At 36.9% G+C, this 18,396-nt stretch overlaps 4 protein-coding genes and 1 non-coding gene across 8 annotated transcripts in view; 2 read left to right on the top strand and 3 right to left on the bottom strand.

Moving 5' to 3' along the window:
- Positions 1-2,276, bottom strand: part of myom1a (myomesin 1a (skelemin)) — a 33,516-nt gene extending 31,240 nt beyond the window's left edge. Inside the window, exons 1-2 of one of the 4 annotated variants that reach the window (XM_047369200.1) lie at positions 2,122-2,261; positions 482-685 (exon numbers count right to left, since the gene is read on the bottom strand). In XM_047369200.1, the coding sequence (XP_047225156.1) occupies positions 482-633 (152 nt within the window). In that variant the 5' untranslated portion in view covers positions 634-685; positions 2,122-2,261. Of the gene's footprint in view, positions 1-481; positions 686-2,108 lie in introns of all 4 variants that reach the window. The other 3 variants (XM_047369199.1, XM_047369201.1, XM_047369202.1) reach the window with 3 other exon arrangements.
- A 481-nt stretch (positions 2,277-2,757) lies between these two features.
- Positions 2,758-5,311, top strand: myl12.2 (myosin, light chain 12, genome duplicate 2). Its single transcript, XM_047368177.1, has 4 exons — positions 2,758-2,910; positions 4,138-4,347; positions 4,532-4,693; positions 4,794-5,311. The coding sequence occupies exons 2-4, from the start codon at positions 4,164-4,166 to the stop codon at positions 4,964-4,966; spliced, it is 519 nt and encodes a 172-aa protein (XP_047224133.1). The 5' UTR covers positions 2,758-2,910; positions 4,138-4,163; the 3' UTR covers positions 4,967-5,311.
- Positions 5,312-5,327: 16 nt separating this feature from the next.
- On the bottom strand, positions 5,328-9,380 carry bag1 (BCL2 associated athanogene 1). Its single transcript, XM_047368175.1, has 7 exons — positions 8,750-9,380; positions 7,539-7,667; positions 7,390-7,472; positions 7,206-7,319; positions 6,990-7,097; positions 6,835-6,897; positions 5,328-6,739 (listed from the first exon to the last, which is right to left on the bottom strand). Exons 1-7 carry the CDS (start codon positions 8,784-8,786, stop codon positions 6,650-6,652), a joined length of 624 nt encoding a protein of 207 aa, XP_047224131.1. The 5' UTR covers positions 8,787-9,380; the 3' UTR covers positions 5,328-6,649.
- Positions 9,039-9,131, top strand: trnar-ucu. Its single transcript has 2 exons — positions 9,039-9,075; positions 9,096-9,131. It is a non-coding gene; the product is annotated as a tRNA-Arg (tRNA).
- Positions 9,381-10,826: 1,446 nt separating the features above from the next.
- On the bottom strand, positions 10,827-17,497 carry chmp5a (charged multivesicular body protein 5a). The gene is made up of 8 exons (XM_047368174.1): positions 17,323-17,497; positions 16,872-16,976; positions 16,740-16,786; positions 15,331-15,424; positions 13,865-13,936; positions 13,186-13,294; positions 12,750-12,865; positions 10,827-11,258 (listed from the first exon to the last, which is right to left on the bottom strand). The coding sequence occupies exons 1-8, from the start codon at positions 17,389-17,391 to the stop codon at positions 11,208-11,210; spliced, it is 663 nt and encodes a 220-aa protein (XP_047224130.1). The 5' UTR covers positions 17,392-17,497; the 3' UTR covers positions 10,827-11,207.
- Between the last annotated feature and the right edge of the window lie 899 nt (positions 17,498-18,396).

Genomic DNA, 18,396 nt, shown 5'->3' with positions numbered 1-18,396 from the left:
GGTTAGGTCCATTTGTAGTAAAGATTTTTTGTCTACAACACCAACACAACTTTTTTGAGTTACTCTGCCAAGGCAAGGATATCAAAGTCATGGCAGTAAAAATCTCACAACAGCTCTCAACAATAAATTTGACTGAAAAATGTTCAAACAGTGATTCTTGCTTAAAAAAAAGACCAAATGCTTAAACTTAAAATAAAATTCTGACCTGGCTTTTGGGAGAAAAAATACTTTTCTTAACGATAAATAAGCAAGAACTCTGTCTTTATTAAACTTGTTCTTTTTGCACAAAAAATACACCTTAAACTACTTGCTTATTCCTCCCTCCAGGCTGTGAAAGTATGGTAACAATGACAGGAAAGATGTTTGAGTAACTACATTTAATACATCTTGATTTACGGTGAAAGCAGGCCACGTCCAGAAAAGTTGGTTTTAGCTTATTTTTTGGTGTAATTTAGAGTATGGATCACTGCCGGCCTCTTACCGATGGCTGCTGGTCTTGTGAGTGGAGAAGGCCTGCTTGCTAACAGACGACCTGGTGCTCAGGTAATAGCTGCTCTCAAAGTCCTGCTTCTCCTCCAGCTGTTGATGCAGCTGCAGCTTCTGCTTCTGAGACACCTTCACTGATCCTGACATCCTGACGGACCGCTCCACCAACTTACAATGGCTGCCCTTTACTTTACCCGCACTGTAAATCAATCTCACTGTTATTAGGATAAACTAATTTCTGGGCTGGAGGTTAGGGAAAAGCAGAGCATGGATATTAGGTATTAGGATGGATAGTTTAGGAAATTAGTGACTGCTAAAAATATGTTGTTTTGGGTTTTTTTCAAGTGAGGGTTGTGAATATTTTGGTTTTAACAGCTGAAGGGTTAGCTCTGCCCAGGATCTACCTCTACTGTGTTAAATGAAGCAGAAGGTTATAAATTAACTGTAGCAGCAGTGATTTTTTTTAACACCTACTGTTGTTATTTTGTAGCAGTTTAGATACCGAAAACCTCCAGAAGAGGAAGATGAATAACAAAAATGTTGTGAGACTTTCAACTATGGCTGACGATGCTTATACTAAGCTATTTAATTATGTTCAATATAACATAAATTCATTATACCAGTTTATAACCCTATAAAAAGCTTTTTTTTTTTTACCAAGAGACCTTCTCATCAGCCTATTATGGACAGATTACTGGATTTGCTTTACAGAGCTCAGGCCCAGAGGCCATCAGGTGGGTAGGGGTACCCTTATGTCCAGGCAGTGGCCCTACTTATTAAGAACTAATGCTCAGTAAAATAATACTAGCTAAATAAAATGAAAGAAACAAAGATGAAGATGATGACATTCTGAGGAACAATGCTACAACTTGGGTATAATGTGACATAAAAGGTATGAAGAATGATTTAAATTTGTTAGAATATGAAATAACATGATATCATAACATAAAAATAAAACAACACTTTGCACAATATGATACACACAAACATAAAGTGAACTACAACTATGTTAAAACGCTTCTATTTGCAACTAGAGACACAGCTAACTACATCTACAGGAAACTAACTATTTTGTTCTGTTTTTCAGTGTAAAGTTAAAACACAGAGACGGTTGACATGTCTACACCCAGGGCCCTTTGTTTTATAACTCCTAAATGCTAACATTAAATTAGTTTATTGCATCATTCAGCAAATAAAATTACAGTTTTAAGAATGTTTTGAGCAGTTGTTTTTCTTTCAAAAAGTTAATAATCGACAGTTGGACAGGGGAATAAATGTACATGTACAGTTGGTTCACTATGTGAGAGCAAACGACAGGCATCTTTTTCAAACTGTTTAAATTGAACTATAAGCAGAATCAGGAATCTAGGCCATGTTATAGTATGTTATTATTGTAGATCAGACACATGCAATCCAATCTATAAGAACATGACCCTAAAACACACATTTTGTTAGATAGGGACCCAACTAAAAAGATCAAACAACCTGTTATTAAATAAAAAAGGAAACAATATCACAAAATGGAAACAAGGCCTCTTGCAAGAGTTAGAAATGTACAACGACACAAATAAGCAATAATTTAATGAAGCTAGTGGAACTTGTAACAAGAGAAAAACACATACAGGCATTACTCACCACCAGTAGAAATCTAACAGTCCACAGCAAGACAAAAATGTGTTTTATTCCAAACAAGTAAGGTCAGATCCAGCAAAAGCAGCAAGGTGAGGGTCAGTGGACAGGACAGCAGTCCACTGAACAAAAATAAGGCTGCCACTCGGCAGAACGCACAAGACACCGTCAGGACCTTTTAAGGACAGGGCAGCTTTAAATTTAGACCATGAGAAGGGCCACAGGAGCCTCAGGGGCCTGCCCTTCAGCTGTTCCACTGTACTTCAGAGGCATGTTTAGGGCACCTCAAGAATGTGTTCATTTCTCTAAATTACTACCTACTTTTAGTTCAGTTTCTAAGCATGATTGTTAGTACATAACAGCGACTCGACTCTGTACACCCATAAATTTGGTTTCAAAAAATGCTTTATTTATTATTCCACTGGGATATAAAACAAAAGTCTAAACGTCAGAATTGTTTAAAAAAAAGGTTTATTGAAAACACATATCATTGCTGCCATCTAGTGGTGAAGAGTAAAAATGATTAACAAAAATAATTCTGTCATTTTTGGAAAAATGAGAGAATATTTCATTATGGCAGTAATTTAACTTCATTTTCCCTACCACTAAATATCTTCCTAAATTTATTGTTCTATCATTAAATAAAGGTAAAAATAAAAACAACGGAGGCGTTTCTGACTGAATGGAACATTCCAGACAGTTGGTTCTTTCCAGCTCTGCACCGCTCTGTCTGTGGGATGTACTGATAGCTTTGTGTATTGCTATTTTTCTACACATTTTTAAATTTCATCTAAGGTGGGTCATTCATTTTCCATTTTGAAGAAAGCACACAGAACTTATGTGATTAGAGAACAAGTAATATTTACTCTTTAAATTCGTTTCCGCTTGTATTCTGAAGCTAATTGTTATGTAGGTCAGGGGAGATGGCTAACTGCAATAAATAACACGTTTTGATTAAATTAGATAGGTAAAGCATACTGGGTTTTAGATTAATTATTTCAGAGCAGAAATGCTAATGTATATGACAGAAATAACCACAGGGTGAAATACTTCGTTTTCTTAATATATTCTACGTTTGGTACAGTAGCTCTAGCTAAACGTGGTATATGAAGATCTTTAATAACAACACAAACAACTTGCATGAAGACAATTATTTTACATACTACAAAATGTTTGGTATCGAAAAAAAAAAAATGTAATACCATTTTGTATAGGTTAATATGTGTTTATAAACAGGTTCTGCAAGATAGCAGTGAATGTAATTTCAGATTGTTAGATTTCCGACATGCTTTGAATGCTGCCTACTATTTGTCTTCACCTGTTTTCAGTAGGATTTCCATCCTGGAATTAAATAAAAACAGACCATAGGGTCCGATACTTTTGATACAAAATTATAATAAATGATCAAGTCAAGTACAGGAATAACTGCCTCGCCCTAAATGCTCACAGTAAGTAAACTAGGGTTCCTACTTTCTCTGGATAAGTATGGGATTTTATTAGGTCTGAAAAATCTGGAAAACGTAAATAAGATTATAGAACATTTCCAAACTGTATTTCTTACTCAGTATTTGTAGTCTTCTATATTTGTCCATCCTTCTTCCCAGCCTCTGATCCATCTCTTCGTTTGGATATCACCCATCCGTCCATTTCTGCATCCATCAGGTTTTCTGTCCATCCATCTATTTGGGCATGTTTGTACTTCCATCTTTTTAATCATCCATCCATCCATCCCTCCCTGCCATTGAAATTGAGCCAGAATTCTAGTAAACAAATGTAAATGTAACTGTATATATATATATATATTTAAATTAACCATCGTGTTGTTCTTCTACAGAGCTCCCCTCATCATCATTGTGAAGTGTTTTTGCCACTTAATGTTCTCATTACTTCCATTATCACAGGACAATTACTTCATGAATAATAATCCTTTCACATTTTTCATCAATCTACATCTAGGGGTAGATAGATGAATACATTTTTTCCCAGTCCAGGCTGACAACTTCAGTGGTGTTTCTATTACAGAAAGAGGGGATCCACAGGCCGGCAACATGTCGAGTAAAAGGGCCAAGGGGAAGAACACCAAGAAGCGTCCCCAGCGGGCCACCTCCAATGTGTTTGCCATGTTTGATCAGTCTCAGATCCAGGAGTTCAAAGAGGCTTTTAACATGATCGACCAAAACAGAGATGGATTTATTGACAAAGAAGATCTCCATGACATGCTCGCCTCATTAGGTGACATTTTTACCACATATAATCATGTTCATGTTATCAATTCTAAAAGTTTTGCTCAGTCATTTTACAGGAGAACAAATAAAATGTTTAAAAACATAAGGTAATATTTTTTTGTAAAGCCATTAAACTTTGAATATGGAACTAAAGTAGACACTAACCTTTTCTTGTGTTTTGCATTGGCCAGGTAAAAATCCTACTGATGAGTACCTGGAAGCCATGATGAATGAAGCCCCTGGCCCCATAAACTTCACCATGTTTCTGACCATGTTTGGAGAGAAGCTGAACGGCACAGATCCAGAGGAGGTGATCCGTAACGCTTTTGCCTGCTTCGACGAGGAGGGTACAGGTACATTAAAGTTTCAGCAAGCCGCTTTTCTATTTCCGTTTACAAAGAAAGGGAAGGACCATCCTTTCCTTTATAAGTTAAAACATGTTCCTCCTGTTAGGTGTGATCCAGGAGGAGTACCTGCGGGAGCTGCTAACTACCATGGGCGACAGGTTTACCGATGAAGAAGTGGACGAGCTCTTCCGCGAGGCGCCGATTGACAAGAAAGGCAACTTCAACTATGTAGCTTTCACGCGTATTTTAAAACATGGCGCCAAGGACAAGGACGATTAGTGATGAGGGATGTGCCTTTCGAGGTTCATCCTGTACTCCATTTGCATCTTTAAATGGGATTTTATTTTATTTAGATCAGCTTTATCCTTAGTTTGGCTCTTGAATAAGCTTCTCTATGGTATAGCTTATTGAAGGTCATTTGTTTAAGCTGCTTCCTGGACCTCTGGGTCCCCTTCCAACCCTCATTTCAGAGCTCATTTTGCACATCTGTGACGACACTACAGGGTCTATGTATGTAGACCTAATGGAGAAAGGTGGAAATAACCGATGTGAGGCGTTTGCTTAAGAATAAATAACTTGTGTTTTTGTAGGAATGTTTTGACATTAAATTGTGTTCTGAGGCCAGTCATGGAATCTGTGATCATTTTTGAAATCATTTTATTTCAAAACAAAGGCAGATGCATGTGATTTATCATTCAGAGGGAGGGTTTGCAGGAAGTACAACTTCACACAAGTTACAAAACAATGTTCCATTCTACAGATGATGACACTAAATTTGAACAAAACTGCAGATGAATTAAGATTTCTTTATGTAGAATAACAATGCATGTCCAAATGTACATAAACCTAACTTGGCCATAGTGGGCAATGTTGTTGATAGTGCTTGAGGTTTCAATGTTTGTGTCTTTAAAACCTGCAGTCAAAACCAAAAATATCTTTTTTGTGTATTTAAGAAAAATACTGAATCATTCTTTGCTCACAAATTTAGTCACAGTTGCTTTAAAATCTTACATAAAATCCAATTTCTTCCAACTCCAAATTGTAGTAGGCCCATTTTTATTCCAAGAAAAAACACCTATATGCATACAGGGAAACCCTTTTACGTATGGTCCTACATTACTGTGAATGAACCTGATTGACCAGCACGGAGATTTAGGAAGGTTTCTGAGAAAACTGACGCTATGATAAGACCTGGCTGAATTTGCCCGTGTGTCGGTTCCACTGATGACCCACCTCATTTATGTGACGAATGGAGTATTTAACATGTAGGCACCCATGTTCAACAACATACAATATAGACAGCTGCATCCAGATTCAGTGTGATTCACTTTCAGGGTTGCTTAACATTTCCGACTGCGATTATCAGGTTCCTATGGAGTCCAATCTTTAAATTAGGTATTTTTCAGGTCTGGGTCAATATGGAAAAAGAAATGTAAAAATATAAAATATTATTCCTTATCCAATTGCTAACGTGTATTAATATTTAAAACTGACCAGTTTTTAACATGAAAAAAGTGTCTGAATTTAGGATCACTCTTTGGCCTCTTGATTTCCTGTAGTAACGACAGGATTAAAGACAACATAAATGAGACCCTTAACCTCAAGTACACATTTAACGCCTGAAGAGTGAACACATACCAACAATTCCTTCTGACAAACTTATGTTGCTGTTACAGATTGAGTGCAAGCCCCTGCAGAAGTTACAAACATCTGGAACAAGAACGGACTCGTAGGGTAGAAAGAACACACACAGCAAAGGACCAGTCTTATCCCAGGTGATATATTCAGAAATCACGGTTAATAACCAACACACATGTTTTCAAAGGATTGTTTGTTATGAAGATGTTTCCCACACAGCACGCTCCTCACAATAAATAAAGTGGGATCTGCTTCTTACTTGAAGCACTCTGTAAACCTTACCATTGCTCACAGAGCAACTTAAAGCACACCTAGGAGAGTTGGCTACTCTGCCACAGCCAGGTTTTTGGACTGGATCTTTGATAGGTGGTCTGATATACAAGCCTCGATCCTGTCGCACTGGGCGAGGAAATCCTATAAATACACAATAATCATAGTTATTTTCTTATCAAGACCTTTTTATTAAATATGAATGTCTTATTAGTGGAAAAAAAACATTATAGGTTTACCTGCACGGTCTTTACAAGACCCTTTTTCTTTGTTTTGCAGTCAGCAAAATTTTCTGGGATGCTCTTAAAAGAGAAGCAGGTGATGTTAGGTTAGATAAGTCACAATAATATAAAACACCCCCCTAAATATAAACACAAAACCAAAAATAGATTACCATGGCATCTATTTGCTCCAGGATTTTCATGAACTGCTCAGCTGCTATTTTTACTCTGTGATCTAGTTTACTCAAAGCTTCTGCCTGGAGGTCTTTCGCCAGGAAGCCCTAAAAGAAGAACATAAAAAATAACACTGTTCACAATAGACTAAAGGACATGTCATGGACAATAATGCATAGTTAACAATAGTTACCATGCCAAAAATGACTGCTTACGTTCTTCAATCCAGTTAATTCCCCATCCACCGTCTCCAGTTTTTTAGCCGTCTGCTCCACAGACTTTTCAATTTCTTTCAGCTTCTTCAGTTCAGCCTCTTCCTCTGGGCTGTTCTGTTTGTGAATTACTGTAAGTACCTCCTTATTCACATAGACTCAGACATGGTGCATGTAAAGTACTTACCCGCTTTCCAATCATCATGAGTTTGCAGCCTTCTTTTATTCCACAGCTGGAGAGACTCACTTCCATGTCCTTCAGAGACTTTCCTGTAATACCAGGATGATGTTAGATATTAAATGGAAAGTTCACTTCTGAGTTCAATAACAGCTTACCTTTAAAAATGAGTTTCTGTGAGGCTGGTGGGACACCAGTAGCGTCACTAAGAGCGTCTGACAAGTCTTTAACAGTGGGTCCTGTTCCATCCTCTTGACTTGTTAGAGTGATGCTGTGCTTAGTTGATCCTGAAAAGTAAATAAGAAATAAAATTGAAACTTTATGAAAATATTAGCATAACTACTTCAAAGTGAGATTATCGGGGTTTTTCTTTTAGTAATTTGAGATTCTAAACAACCATCAATTAATATTATCAAAACAAATAATAATAATTTACTACTTTGTGTGATTATTCATTAGAAATTTTAAGTAATTACAAATTAGTAACAACAATATTAGAATTAATAAGTTACTTTTTCAAATTACTGTTTTAAAGGTGGGATTATTATTATTTTAGTTTTTCTTTACAAACAAACAAAAATATTAATGATGGTAAACTACTTCCATTGATTAGGCACGAGTAGTATCAATGTGTTATTTTAGATTTTAACAAATAACATTTTACAAATAAAATATAAGTGACAAATAAATTGACATTCCTACTAATATTACTACAAACACTACTACCACAAATCCTCCTACTGCTAATACGAATAAAAACCTCCATGCATAATTATTGATTCATTATATGTAATGTTTAATACATTTTCAATAATAATACTTTTAAAATACACTCCTTCCCTGTGTGAATATCATTGTAGATATTTTAAAATGTTCCTCCCTGGCCTAAGAATGAGGAACAACAACCCAAGAAAAAAAACAAGCATACTGATTGTGTTTGTCTGAATTATTTCTTTACTTCTGGAAACAGAAACATCAAAGATAAAAAAAGAAACGTAGCTCTATATTGTTGGATAAATATTGTTCTGTAAATCCTAAAGAGCGTGACAAAATTTATTCAAAACAAATCACTTAAAAATAGGAAGTTAATTAAAACATGTGAGGTGCTTAACTAGTAAAATAGTAGATAACATACATTTGACAACAAATACAGGCATAAAAGACCCGACATCAATTAAGCCTAGCTTGGACGTATTTAACTGAAGCTGACCTATCTAAAAATGCTTAAAAAGTGATGAACTCCATTCAAACATGGTTGTTTCTTTGAAATTAGCTCTATAAGATTAGCATCTCCTAGCTCCAAACTACGCTTTATAAACAGTCATCACTCTATGACAAACCTAACGTTATAATGTAGAAAAGGTATTACCGTATGCGACTGTCACAGTTATTGTTTTCTCTGACATTTTGGGTTTTAGCTTCCGTCCTCACATACAACACAAACTATGCAGCTAACTGTTGCTAATTGCTAACTTGTTCCGGTGAAAACCGGAAGCACTTTCTTTTATCCTTCTGTAACAAGTACATACAAGAAATACCCCTTCAGAATGAATTATCGTGTGGCTTTAGTACTGTCAGAATCTGTTTGTGAAAAAATAAACATGAGGCACAGAGAACTTGACATGTCAGCGAATTGTAGTTTAAAATATATATATACAGGCTCTGTGGCGCAATGGATAGCGCATTGGACTTCTAGCTAAACTCATGAGAAAGAGATTCAAAGGTTGTGGGTTCGAGTCCCACCAGAGTCGTGTTTTTAAGCAGGTACACTGACATAATAATGACACTATGTTACCAACAGGTCATTAACAGTTGAGAAAAAAAATTCATTTATCCAATAGTTTGTTAAAGCCCCTTATTGATTAAAGCAAAGAATGACCAATCTTGTTGCTAAAGACCAAAAAAAAAAAAAAAGAAAATCTTCTAGCCCAAAAGAGAAAAGAATCAACTAAAAAAATTAGTATGTCTTTCTTTTAATAACACAGCTGAGACAGACCATTAGATGTTTAGGATCTGCAATGATTTACAGGTTCCTTTTTTTTTTTTTTTTTTACAAAAGTCTATTTTCTTTGTTTCAGTAAAATCTTGCACATTTAGGTTATTGATGATTTCGGTCTTCGTGGCAGAAAGTTTGGACACCACTGCTGTAAAGTCAGAAAATGTTTATTTAACCAGGCAACATTTATTTTCCTGTGATGTATATTAGGTTTGTGAATAGACAGCTCACAACATTTTCTTTTGTTTTAATCAACATTGAACTGAAATGCTGAGCCCTGCATTTATTTATTTTTGATTTGTTTCTTATTCATTTTCGGCAGATAATGCAAAACTGACTCTGGATCTTTGCAAAACATTAACCAGATTTCTAAACTTGTTGCTTTTGCAAACAAATTTTGCAATCACTAACACAAAGATAAAACTGATCCAGGATTTAACTTTTGCAAAGGTTTTGTCACCAGTAGGCCACAAAATAATATGGCACTACAGGAGTGCTGGTGGTGCAGGGGCAAAACACGTGATCATTGCCTGAAGGATACAGTCCTCAACACCATCATTATGGGTTTGAATCCCAGCCAGTTAACTTTTGCTGCATATCTTCCTCTCTATCCACCCCTTTAAAGGCCACTAGTGTCACAAAAAAGATGCAGTTTTTCCCTTGTGAAATCCTACAAAAGAACAGTTCTGCAGGGTATAGCAAAACTTTTGCAAAAGTCTTTTTAATCCAAAAGGTTCCTTTTTTTTACCTATTCATTCATTCTTTTCAGAATGAAGGAAAAGCTTTCCTATGACAGGGTGTTGCAAAAGGAAACTTTTGCTGGATATTGCAAAACCTTTGCAAAACATATTTTCTTCACCCTAAAGTTTCCCTTTTACAAATCGTGCGCTGTTAATCACAAGAAGGAAACAAGTGAAGGATCTCAAAGGTTTCTGAGGAATCTTGCAAAAGAATAAATATTCTGTGAGATTCCAAAAGATTTTCTTCTAAACATTTTCTGACATCCTACACAAGAAGAAACCTTGTGGCATCTTGCAAAGAAAGGGAAAACCCCTTTCAGTGACATTTCTGCTGATCTGCATTTGTTTTCTCTTAAAGATTTTCTTTTAATTTAGAATAGTTTTCAGATATCATACACAACCAATATGCAATAAGATAAAGGATTTATAAATACATGCTTGTTAGCGTATCAAGTCTTTGCAGCTTGAGTAATCCCTGGCTTTAGTATTTTTGTAAAGTGGTACCAAACTACATATAGAAAATCAAAGTGGAAGACACAAAGACAGAAATATAAAGAATAGTTTTACCCACAGCGGTAATGTTTAGAAAATACTGTATGAATCAAATAGTTCAGCAAGAGGACTCAGAGTTTAAAAATCAATAATAAAGAGAAAGAAACAAACTCCCAACAAAAAAACAAAAAAAAAACAACAAAAGAATAAGATTGTAATCAATTAATTACCAAAAGACATAATTTATTTTGCATGTTTAAAGTACCCTTGCAGATATTTTAAACAGGCAGACAGTGGGAATCACCTCCACCTTTGAGCTCTCAAACAAAACAGTAAGGACTTAAACAAGACACAAAGCTAACAAAATGCCCAAATAAATTAATAATAACAGTCATGAATAAGACTGAAAAGTTGGTTAGGACGACAATTAGAAAATGATGGCGAATACTTATTTTAAAGGCCACATGCTAACATGGTAGTAGTAATCATACACCAGGGCAGCTTCAAAATAGTAGTGTTCTCAGATCCAATGTATAAATGTTACTCTACATAAAAAAGTGTTTTCAGTTGAAGTGCAGTTGTCTTCGTGTCATTTTTGTTTATGTGGCAGGAATCTGAGGCAGGCCGAACTCATCCACCAAAACCCCATCCTGAAAAAGAAAGAAGCAGAGAACAATCATCTGTAGAGTAAATATTCATTTATTTTACCGGAAACAGCTTCTGAAACTGACTGAGCTATTTAAAAACAGCATATACCTCAAATATTACATTATATGTTTGAGATATTTAAGGAGTTAGTCAAAAGCATGTTGAGACAATTGGAAAATATTGACTTTGGCTGATTTCTTTTTTCTCAAATTCTGAATTTAATATTCGTCTACTGGAAGACCTGATATGTGTGCTTAAGGAAACAGCTATGAAACAACAAGTGCAGATTTGCTAAATGCCAGAGAGAAAAAGAACGTTTTATTTACATATTTCAAATCCTTTTTAAGTATTTCATATTATAACAAAACAATGTAAAGAGGCAGCTGTGTGGATTTATGGAAAACCTCAGACTTTGTACACTCAGTGTATTCATTCCCCTTGGAAATTTCCACAAGTTTAATGTATTGTATTGGGATTTTTAGGTGATAGACCAACAGAAAGAACTACATAACTCAGAAGATACATGGTGTCAAGCTTTCTTAAACAAAAAAGTGTAACGTGAATATACCATTAGATTCAGCTGCTTTCAATCCGATACCACGAAATAAACTCCAGTGCTACCAAATGACCTTAAAAGTCACCTAATTATTAGAGTCCACCTGACATAAATCCAGCTGCTCTGTGAAGGCATCAGAGGCTTGTTGGAGAGCATTAGTGCACAAACATCATATCGACCAGACAGGTCAGGGGTACAGCGGTGGAGAAGATAGGCTCAGGTGGAAAAATATGTCAACAAGACTCTTGAGTCGTGCACTGTACAAATTTGGTCTTTTTTTTAAAAAGTGGAAAGAAGAACACCATTGTTTAAAGAAAGCCTTCAAGTTTGCAGTTTGCCACAAGCCATCTAGGGGACCAAGTAAACATGTGGAAGACGATGCCACATCAGTCTGAACACACCATCCCAGCAGTAGAACATAACAGTGGGAGTATCTTGCTGTGGGATGCTTTTCTTCAGAAACCCAGAGATGATGGAGAGATCAATAGAGCTTAATACAGTTCAACCATTGAAGGGGCTGCAAGAGACTTGTATATTTTGCAAAGAATAATGGGGTAGAGATTTCACTCTGTGTACGTTAGAGCTGGGAGGGACATGCCCTACATGAGCTGCAGCTGTAACTGCAGGACAAGGAGGTTTTCCAAAGTACTGACTCAGGGAGGCTGAATATAAATTCACGCCACACTCAAATATTTACAAATACATTTTTAAGAGTATGTTTCCTTTTCCTTCCACTTCAGAATTATACACTGCTTTGTGTTGGTTTAACACAAAAAAATCCAATTAAAGTACATTGAAATTGTTGGATGCAAGCTGATAAAATGCAGGCAGGTTCCAGAGGTATGGATACGTTTGCAAGGGACTGAAGACGGTATTTCACTGCTAACCTTAAATGTCAAACTGGATCTGCTGATACTGGTGACCTGTGGACCATTACCTTGTTTGTCTTGCTGTCGCTAGGAATTCCTTCTGGGATAGATGGAGCAGCCGACGCTTCGTCCAAGTAGGAGGTGTCATCATCCAGCAGCAGCTCATCCCCCAGGGCATCCAGCTCTGAAACAGTTTCAAATTCATGCTTATTTTGGAAAACTAATAATGCAGTAATTATTATTTTTAGTCCAATTCACATTTCATTTCCTCAGTAAATTTTCAATGCGGTTTGTCCTGCTAACTTAATTTGCTGTCAGTGAGGCTTGCAGACATAACTGATGTGCAGGATATTATTTTCTCTCATCACTCACGAGAAAAGTAAGGGCAGCAATGTAATTACAAATCTGCTGTTGACGCTTTTTCTCTCATTAACTGTGATCAGTCATTGTGAAATACTCATTTGCCCAAAATATGAAGAAAACCTTTTAAGTTTTATGCCCAACCTGCTTCAAGATCCTCCTCGTCGATGTCTGGAGTGCCGTAGCTGCGGCTCAGGGACTCCTGTACCTCGCCGACTTCCTCCATCATGTCTTCCAGCTGGTCTTGTAAATCCTGCAAGTCCCAAAAAAAAAAAAAAATCCATTTTTTTGAAGTATAAAAATGGCATAAAACACAGGCTCATGTTTTTAGCCAATGACTAGTAGACTTAACAAAGACTTGTATTTATCTTGTCACCTCGCACAGTAAGCAGGGTTGGCAAAACCAGCCCATACAAAGTACAGTGTTTTCATCTGTCAAACAAACAATTGTTCTTTTTTCCCCCACTGAAAAAGTGTGATCATTTTGCATTTTTCCAAATTGTTTTGATCATAGATTATGCTGCTGCAATAAGATCTTAATTCCATTTAAAGATTTTTACACATAATTTACCAGGGGTGCCAACATGTTCGTATGCATCTGCACTGAAGAGAAGCAAAAATAAACTTAACTCTGTTCATTAAGCCAAGTTTAACCATACCAGACTGTTAGTTTTTTTTTACTGCCGATTCCTAAAATAAAAAAATATCTACTGGTACATTAAAGAGAATAATGCCACTCTCACTAGATGACAGCTTTTGTGTGCGAGAAACAAGCTGTATTTGTCAAAGGACAAAAAAAAAAAAGAGTATTTTACAAACATACGTCAATCTGATCAAGTTTGACGTCCTTGTAAGCTTTCTTCATTTCCTTTGCACCGATCTTCATTGCCTCTACCTGGAGAGAGGAAACAGGTAGATGAATATATATTTAGTCACTGGCACTATAAGCTGACTTGTTGAGGAGAAGGCGAGTCAAGACAGAGCTCTGTCTTACGATCGATGGCCTCTAGAACAAAGCAGGATTAGAAGCTTAAGCTTAGGTTCAACTCTGGTGATTTGGTGTCAGAAAGGTGGCTGTGACATTGTTTCATTTGCAATGTTTTTGTAGGAAATCTCTCTGGTGAGATGCTTCAATTTCTGATGTTTTTATATATTTTTGAAGATTTTTTTTTCCTTTTTATAAAAACAATTTCTTTGATATTTTGTTATACACTGAACTCAGACTGCCCACTCTAAACTGTGTGAAACTTGCATTTACAGCAATTTAATTAACAATTTCCCAAGATTCTTACTAAGAAAAAGAAAATTAAACCCATATTTGTAGATCTTGCTGTCTGGAGGATGAAGCAAATAGCAATTACACAAGCATTACTGGTTAGCAATCTGTTATGTCTATTGTTGGTTGGGTTGAAAATGTATTAAACACAGACAGTGTTAAATGTAATAATCTAACAATACAGTAGGGACACTTAGGCTTTTGGGATTGGGGTATGGTCCTCTTGCTCCCTCCCCAGCACTTGTGCTGGTTCGGTGGGGACTGGGAGTGTGGGGATGGCCTGGGGGTCTCTGACAGCATCATGGAAGTGTTGGCTGGTGGCTTACCCTCCTTGGTGTGGTGTTGCTTGTGTGGTTACTCAGACTACGTCCCTAAGTGGTGGGCTCCCAACTGGTGATCTTTGGCTCCTGGCGATGTTTCGGGCCAGCCATGGGCCGCAGGGGCTACAGTGGGCATCTCTCCCTCTTGACCTCTCAGTGGCTATCTCAGTTACTGGGATGGTAATGTGCTACCTTGGTCCTTCCAAGTTCTGGTGCCTGCCCCATGTGTTGGGGGCTGTAGTCTCCCCTACTTGGTGCTGGGCGGTCTTGGTGCCGTGGGTTGGTGCGGGGGGACTGTGTCCCAGGCTTGGTGGCTGGAGATGCCGGTGTGGCTGGGTCGTGGAGTCTCGGTGCCCTAAATCTTACCCTGTGCCTTTCTAGCCTGCTTCTGAAACACTAGTTATTACATGAGACAGGCTTTTTAATGTCACTGGTGACAGTTAAGTGGGACACAATAACAATACTAATGTAGACCATGTAATGGTAATGAAATGCGCTTCTAGGCCCTGATTTTCGTTTTTTTTTTTACATTCCCAAACCCTAACCCTTTTTTTCAATGTAATGTCAGTTTGAGACGCAGTTTCAGAAAATGGCTAATCTTAAATTACTAAAATAACATCTGAGGTAAAGAAAATCCTAGTCAGGACTTCCCTAATCCTAATTGTTGTCTTACTCAAGTTGATTGGCTCTTACTGTAGTTTTTGTGTCTTTCAAGGTCTGGATTGTGTAGTTTGCCTGCTCCATATTGAATGACTGCTGGGCCAGCTGCTCCCTTTGACCTTCATACCTGTGAAAAAACAGTACAGTAGTTTCAAACATGTTTTGACAATTAAATAAAAAAGTGTATCTTCTTGAATGCTAAAACAGTTGGAGGCTGTTTACCACAGTGCTTTAAGATTCATAGCAAGATCTCTCACCCATCACTGTCTTCTGTTAACTGGACATCTTTATCCACAATGACGTATTAATTGGACCAATCTAATATATAAATCAATACTTGGACTGTTACCATTATGCTTGTCAAGTTTTATATGCCATAAACAGCCAAAACCTGTGCTCTTAGGACTTCTTAACCCTTTAACGTTTCATTAAACGTTTCAGTTAACCTCTGTTGTTTCTTTTGGTACTCATCTTCTCATTGGTGTTATTATAACCAGTTTTAGTGTTGTTGTTTTAGTGTTGTGTGAATAAGTCTCTCTTGAAAATGAGATTGTGAATCTCAATGAGACTGACCTGTATATATAAAGGTGAAATAAAAATAAAAACAAAACAGAGGTTAAATATTGAAAGCCTGATCAACATGAGAAAAAGGAAAGGCATATTTGAGGATTACAAATTTTCTTTATAATAGAATAGAATACAAAAGAATAAAACAGAATATTCATTTAATTGTCCTGAGATGGGGACAATTTTAGTGTATTAACACTTTACAGACAGGAAAAAATAGTAAATGTAGATCCTAAATATACAGGTGAATAGATGCCTTTGTACAAATTGTGTTTGCTTTGCAAAGGTATGCTATGTACAAGAATATGGATATTTGTGCAAAGAACAGCAGGAGTGTAAAGCGTTTATGTGTGTTGGGAAGAATACTGGTTGCACAGTCTGGTTTGAAACCCATCACTGTTCAAGTTTACAGAAAACATAAATTGTACACAGGTTTAAACCAAAAATACTAAATTATAATGATAAAATCTTTTGAAAAAAGTCAATCCTAAATGCTTTTCACTCTACATCCACCAAACTCAGACCAAGAGTTCATGGCAATTAAAGAGCCCTCCTACCAGGACCTTTTTTTCTCTCTCGCTGAATTAGCAATGGCTTTAACTTGGTAGTTTAACCTGGAAATGGTGGAATGGAAACTGGAAAAGGATTCGGTTAATAACACCAACCCACAGGTAGCCACTAGCACTTCTTCCTGGTTCACTGTCATCTGCTAAATCACAGTTAAAACATTTGCATTCAACTTGCAAACAATGTCTGAGTATTACTATGGATGCCCAGGTATCAATGTTTGAAATCCTTGGATGACAATGAAGTTGCTATAAATGGTCAGCCGTATCAGCGATGCAGATCCACACTGTGCCAATCTAAATACTCACATTCTCTTCTGCTTTAGGACTCTCATGGCCTTCTGTTTCACCATATTCTGCATTCAAAACGAATAGAAACATCAATCCTTGACATGTTTTCCTTTCATTCAGTGAAACAATTTGAACAAAACGTTTCTATACCTTCGAGGGCCCTTCTCTCATCTTTTTCAGCTGATCTTTGTACTTCAGCAGCTCAGCATCGAGCCTACCTATTTTCTTTTCAATGGACTCTGCCCTGGCATCCACCTTAAAGGAGATTAGATCAATTAGCTGTAATGATTCCCAGCATCCTGCGTTTAAAATGACCTGCTTTTGTGAGTGTGTGTGGGTGTGCGTTAGAAGTAACAGTGAGGTAAAAGCTTTTCAAATAATTGAGGTTAACAAACATCAATTTTCCACATCCCAGCAGCAGGTGTAAAAGGACAGCTCTTTTGTTTGTCAGCGGGGATAATTAACAGTAACCTGTGAGGTAATTAGCCCGGTATTGATCGCATTTCTGTGGCCGTGTTAGCCAAGTAACACCACCGGTGGTCACATAATGCAGTCATAAACAATAATACCTCTGAGCTTGACAATATGACAATATACTCACAGTGCTGATACAGTCCGAAAGGTTCGGAGGAGGCGCTTTGGGCTTTCCGCGTCCAAAAATTCTGTTCATTTTCAAAACCTCTGGTGACCTCAGAGCTCTTAGTTTTCTTTAAATACACAATAAGCAGCATCAAACGGAAAGGATTCCTGCATTGGAGACACCCGGAAATAACGGTTCACACGCAAAACGACAGGATTGGTTGGTGTGGAGATCGTGACCAATGAGAGACTGGATCAGTTGCTGCATTCTAGCGATGAGCTGAGGTACTGCAGGTTTCAGAGAGACCCTTTTGTCCCTACAGACATCATTCATCAGTCTTTGTTAGTTCTCCTCTGCAGAGATGCTGGCGTAAAATGTAGACTTTAATCAAGTTGTATCTATCTATCTATCTATCTATCTATCTATCTATCTATCTATCTATCTATCTATCTATCTATCTATCTATCTATCTATCTATCTATCTATCTATCTATCTATCTATCTATCTATCTATCTATCTATCTATCTATCTATCTATCTATCTATCTATCTATCTATCTATCTATCTATCTATCTATCTATCTATCTATCTATCTATCTATCTATCTATCTATCACAGAAAAATTTGACATTTTTGACTGAAACAGCCTTTTAGTGCAACAGCTCACCTGATATATGACACAATGCTCATGTTTGCTCACTGTAATTTAATGAATGTGTGGAATTTCAGCTAAAGAGTCCCTCAATCAGTTTAAGTATCGATTTGGTGTAGTGATGTAATCATTTATTAATTTAATTTTATGTAAGTTTTTTTTGTAATTTCACCTGATTGTAATGCATTTTGTTCAATATGTTTTCAACAATGCTTTCTAAATAATTTTACCCTCACTTTGGCTTCTGTATGTCTGTAACATTGGAAACGTTTAAGGCCAATCTGATTCTGGGTTTCCGGTATCTTGTGTTTGTCTTCCCCCACAATAATACTGACAGCTTTGCTTGGAAAAGCACAGCGCCATTCACCTTTTGAGTCCATGCAGCCTGCAGAGCATTTGAACCACAATCCATTCATCAATGTCTCGCCACCAGCCACAACTG

The sequence above is a fragment of the Girardinichthys multiradiatus genome, chromosome 6 (assembly GCF_021462225.1).
Source record: "Girardinichthys multiradiatus isolate DD_20200921_A chromosome 6, DD_fGirMul_XY1, whole genome shotgun sequence".
In the NCBI taxonomy this organism is placed as follows: Eukaryota; Metazoa; Chordata; class Actinopteri; order Cyprinodontiformes; family Goodeidae; genus Girardinichthys; species Girardinichthys multiradiatus.
This window is presented reverse-complemented; position numbering and strand designations above follow the sequence as displayed.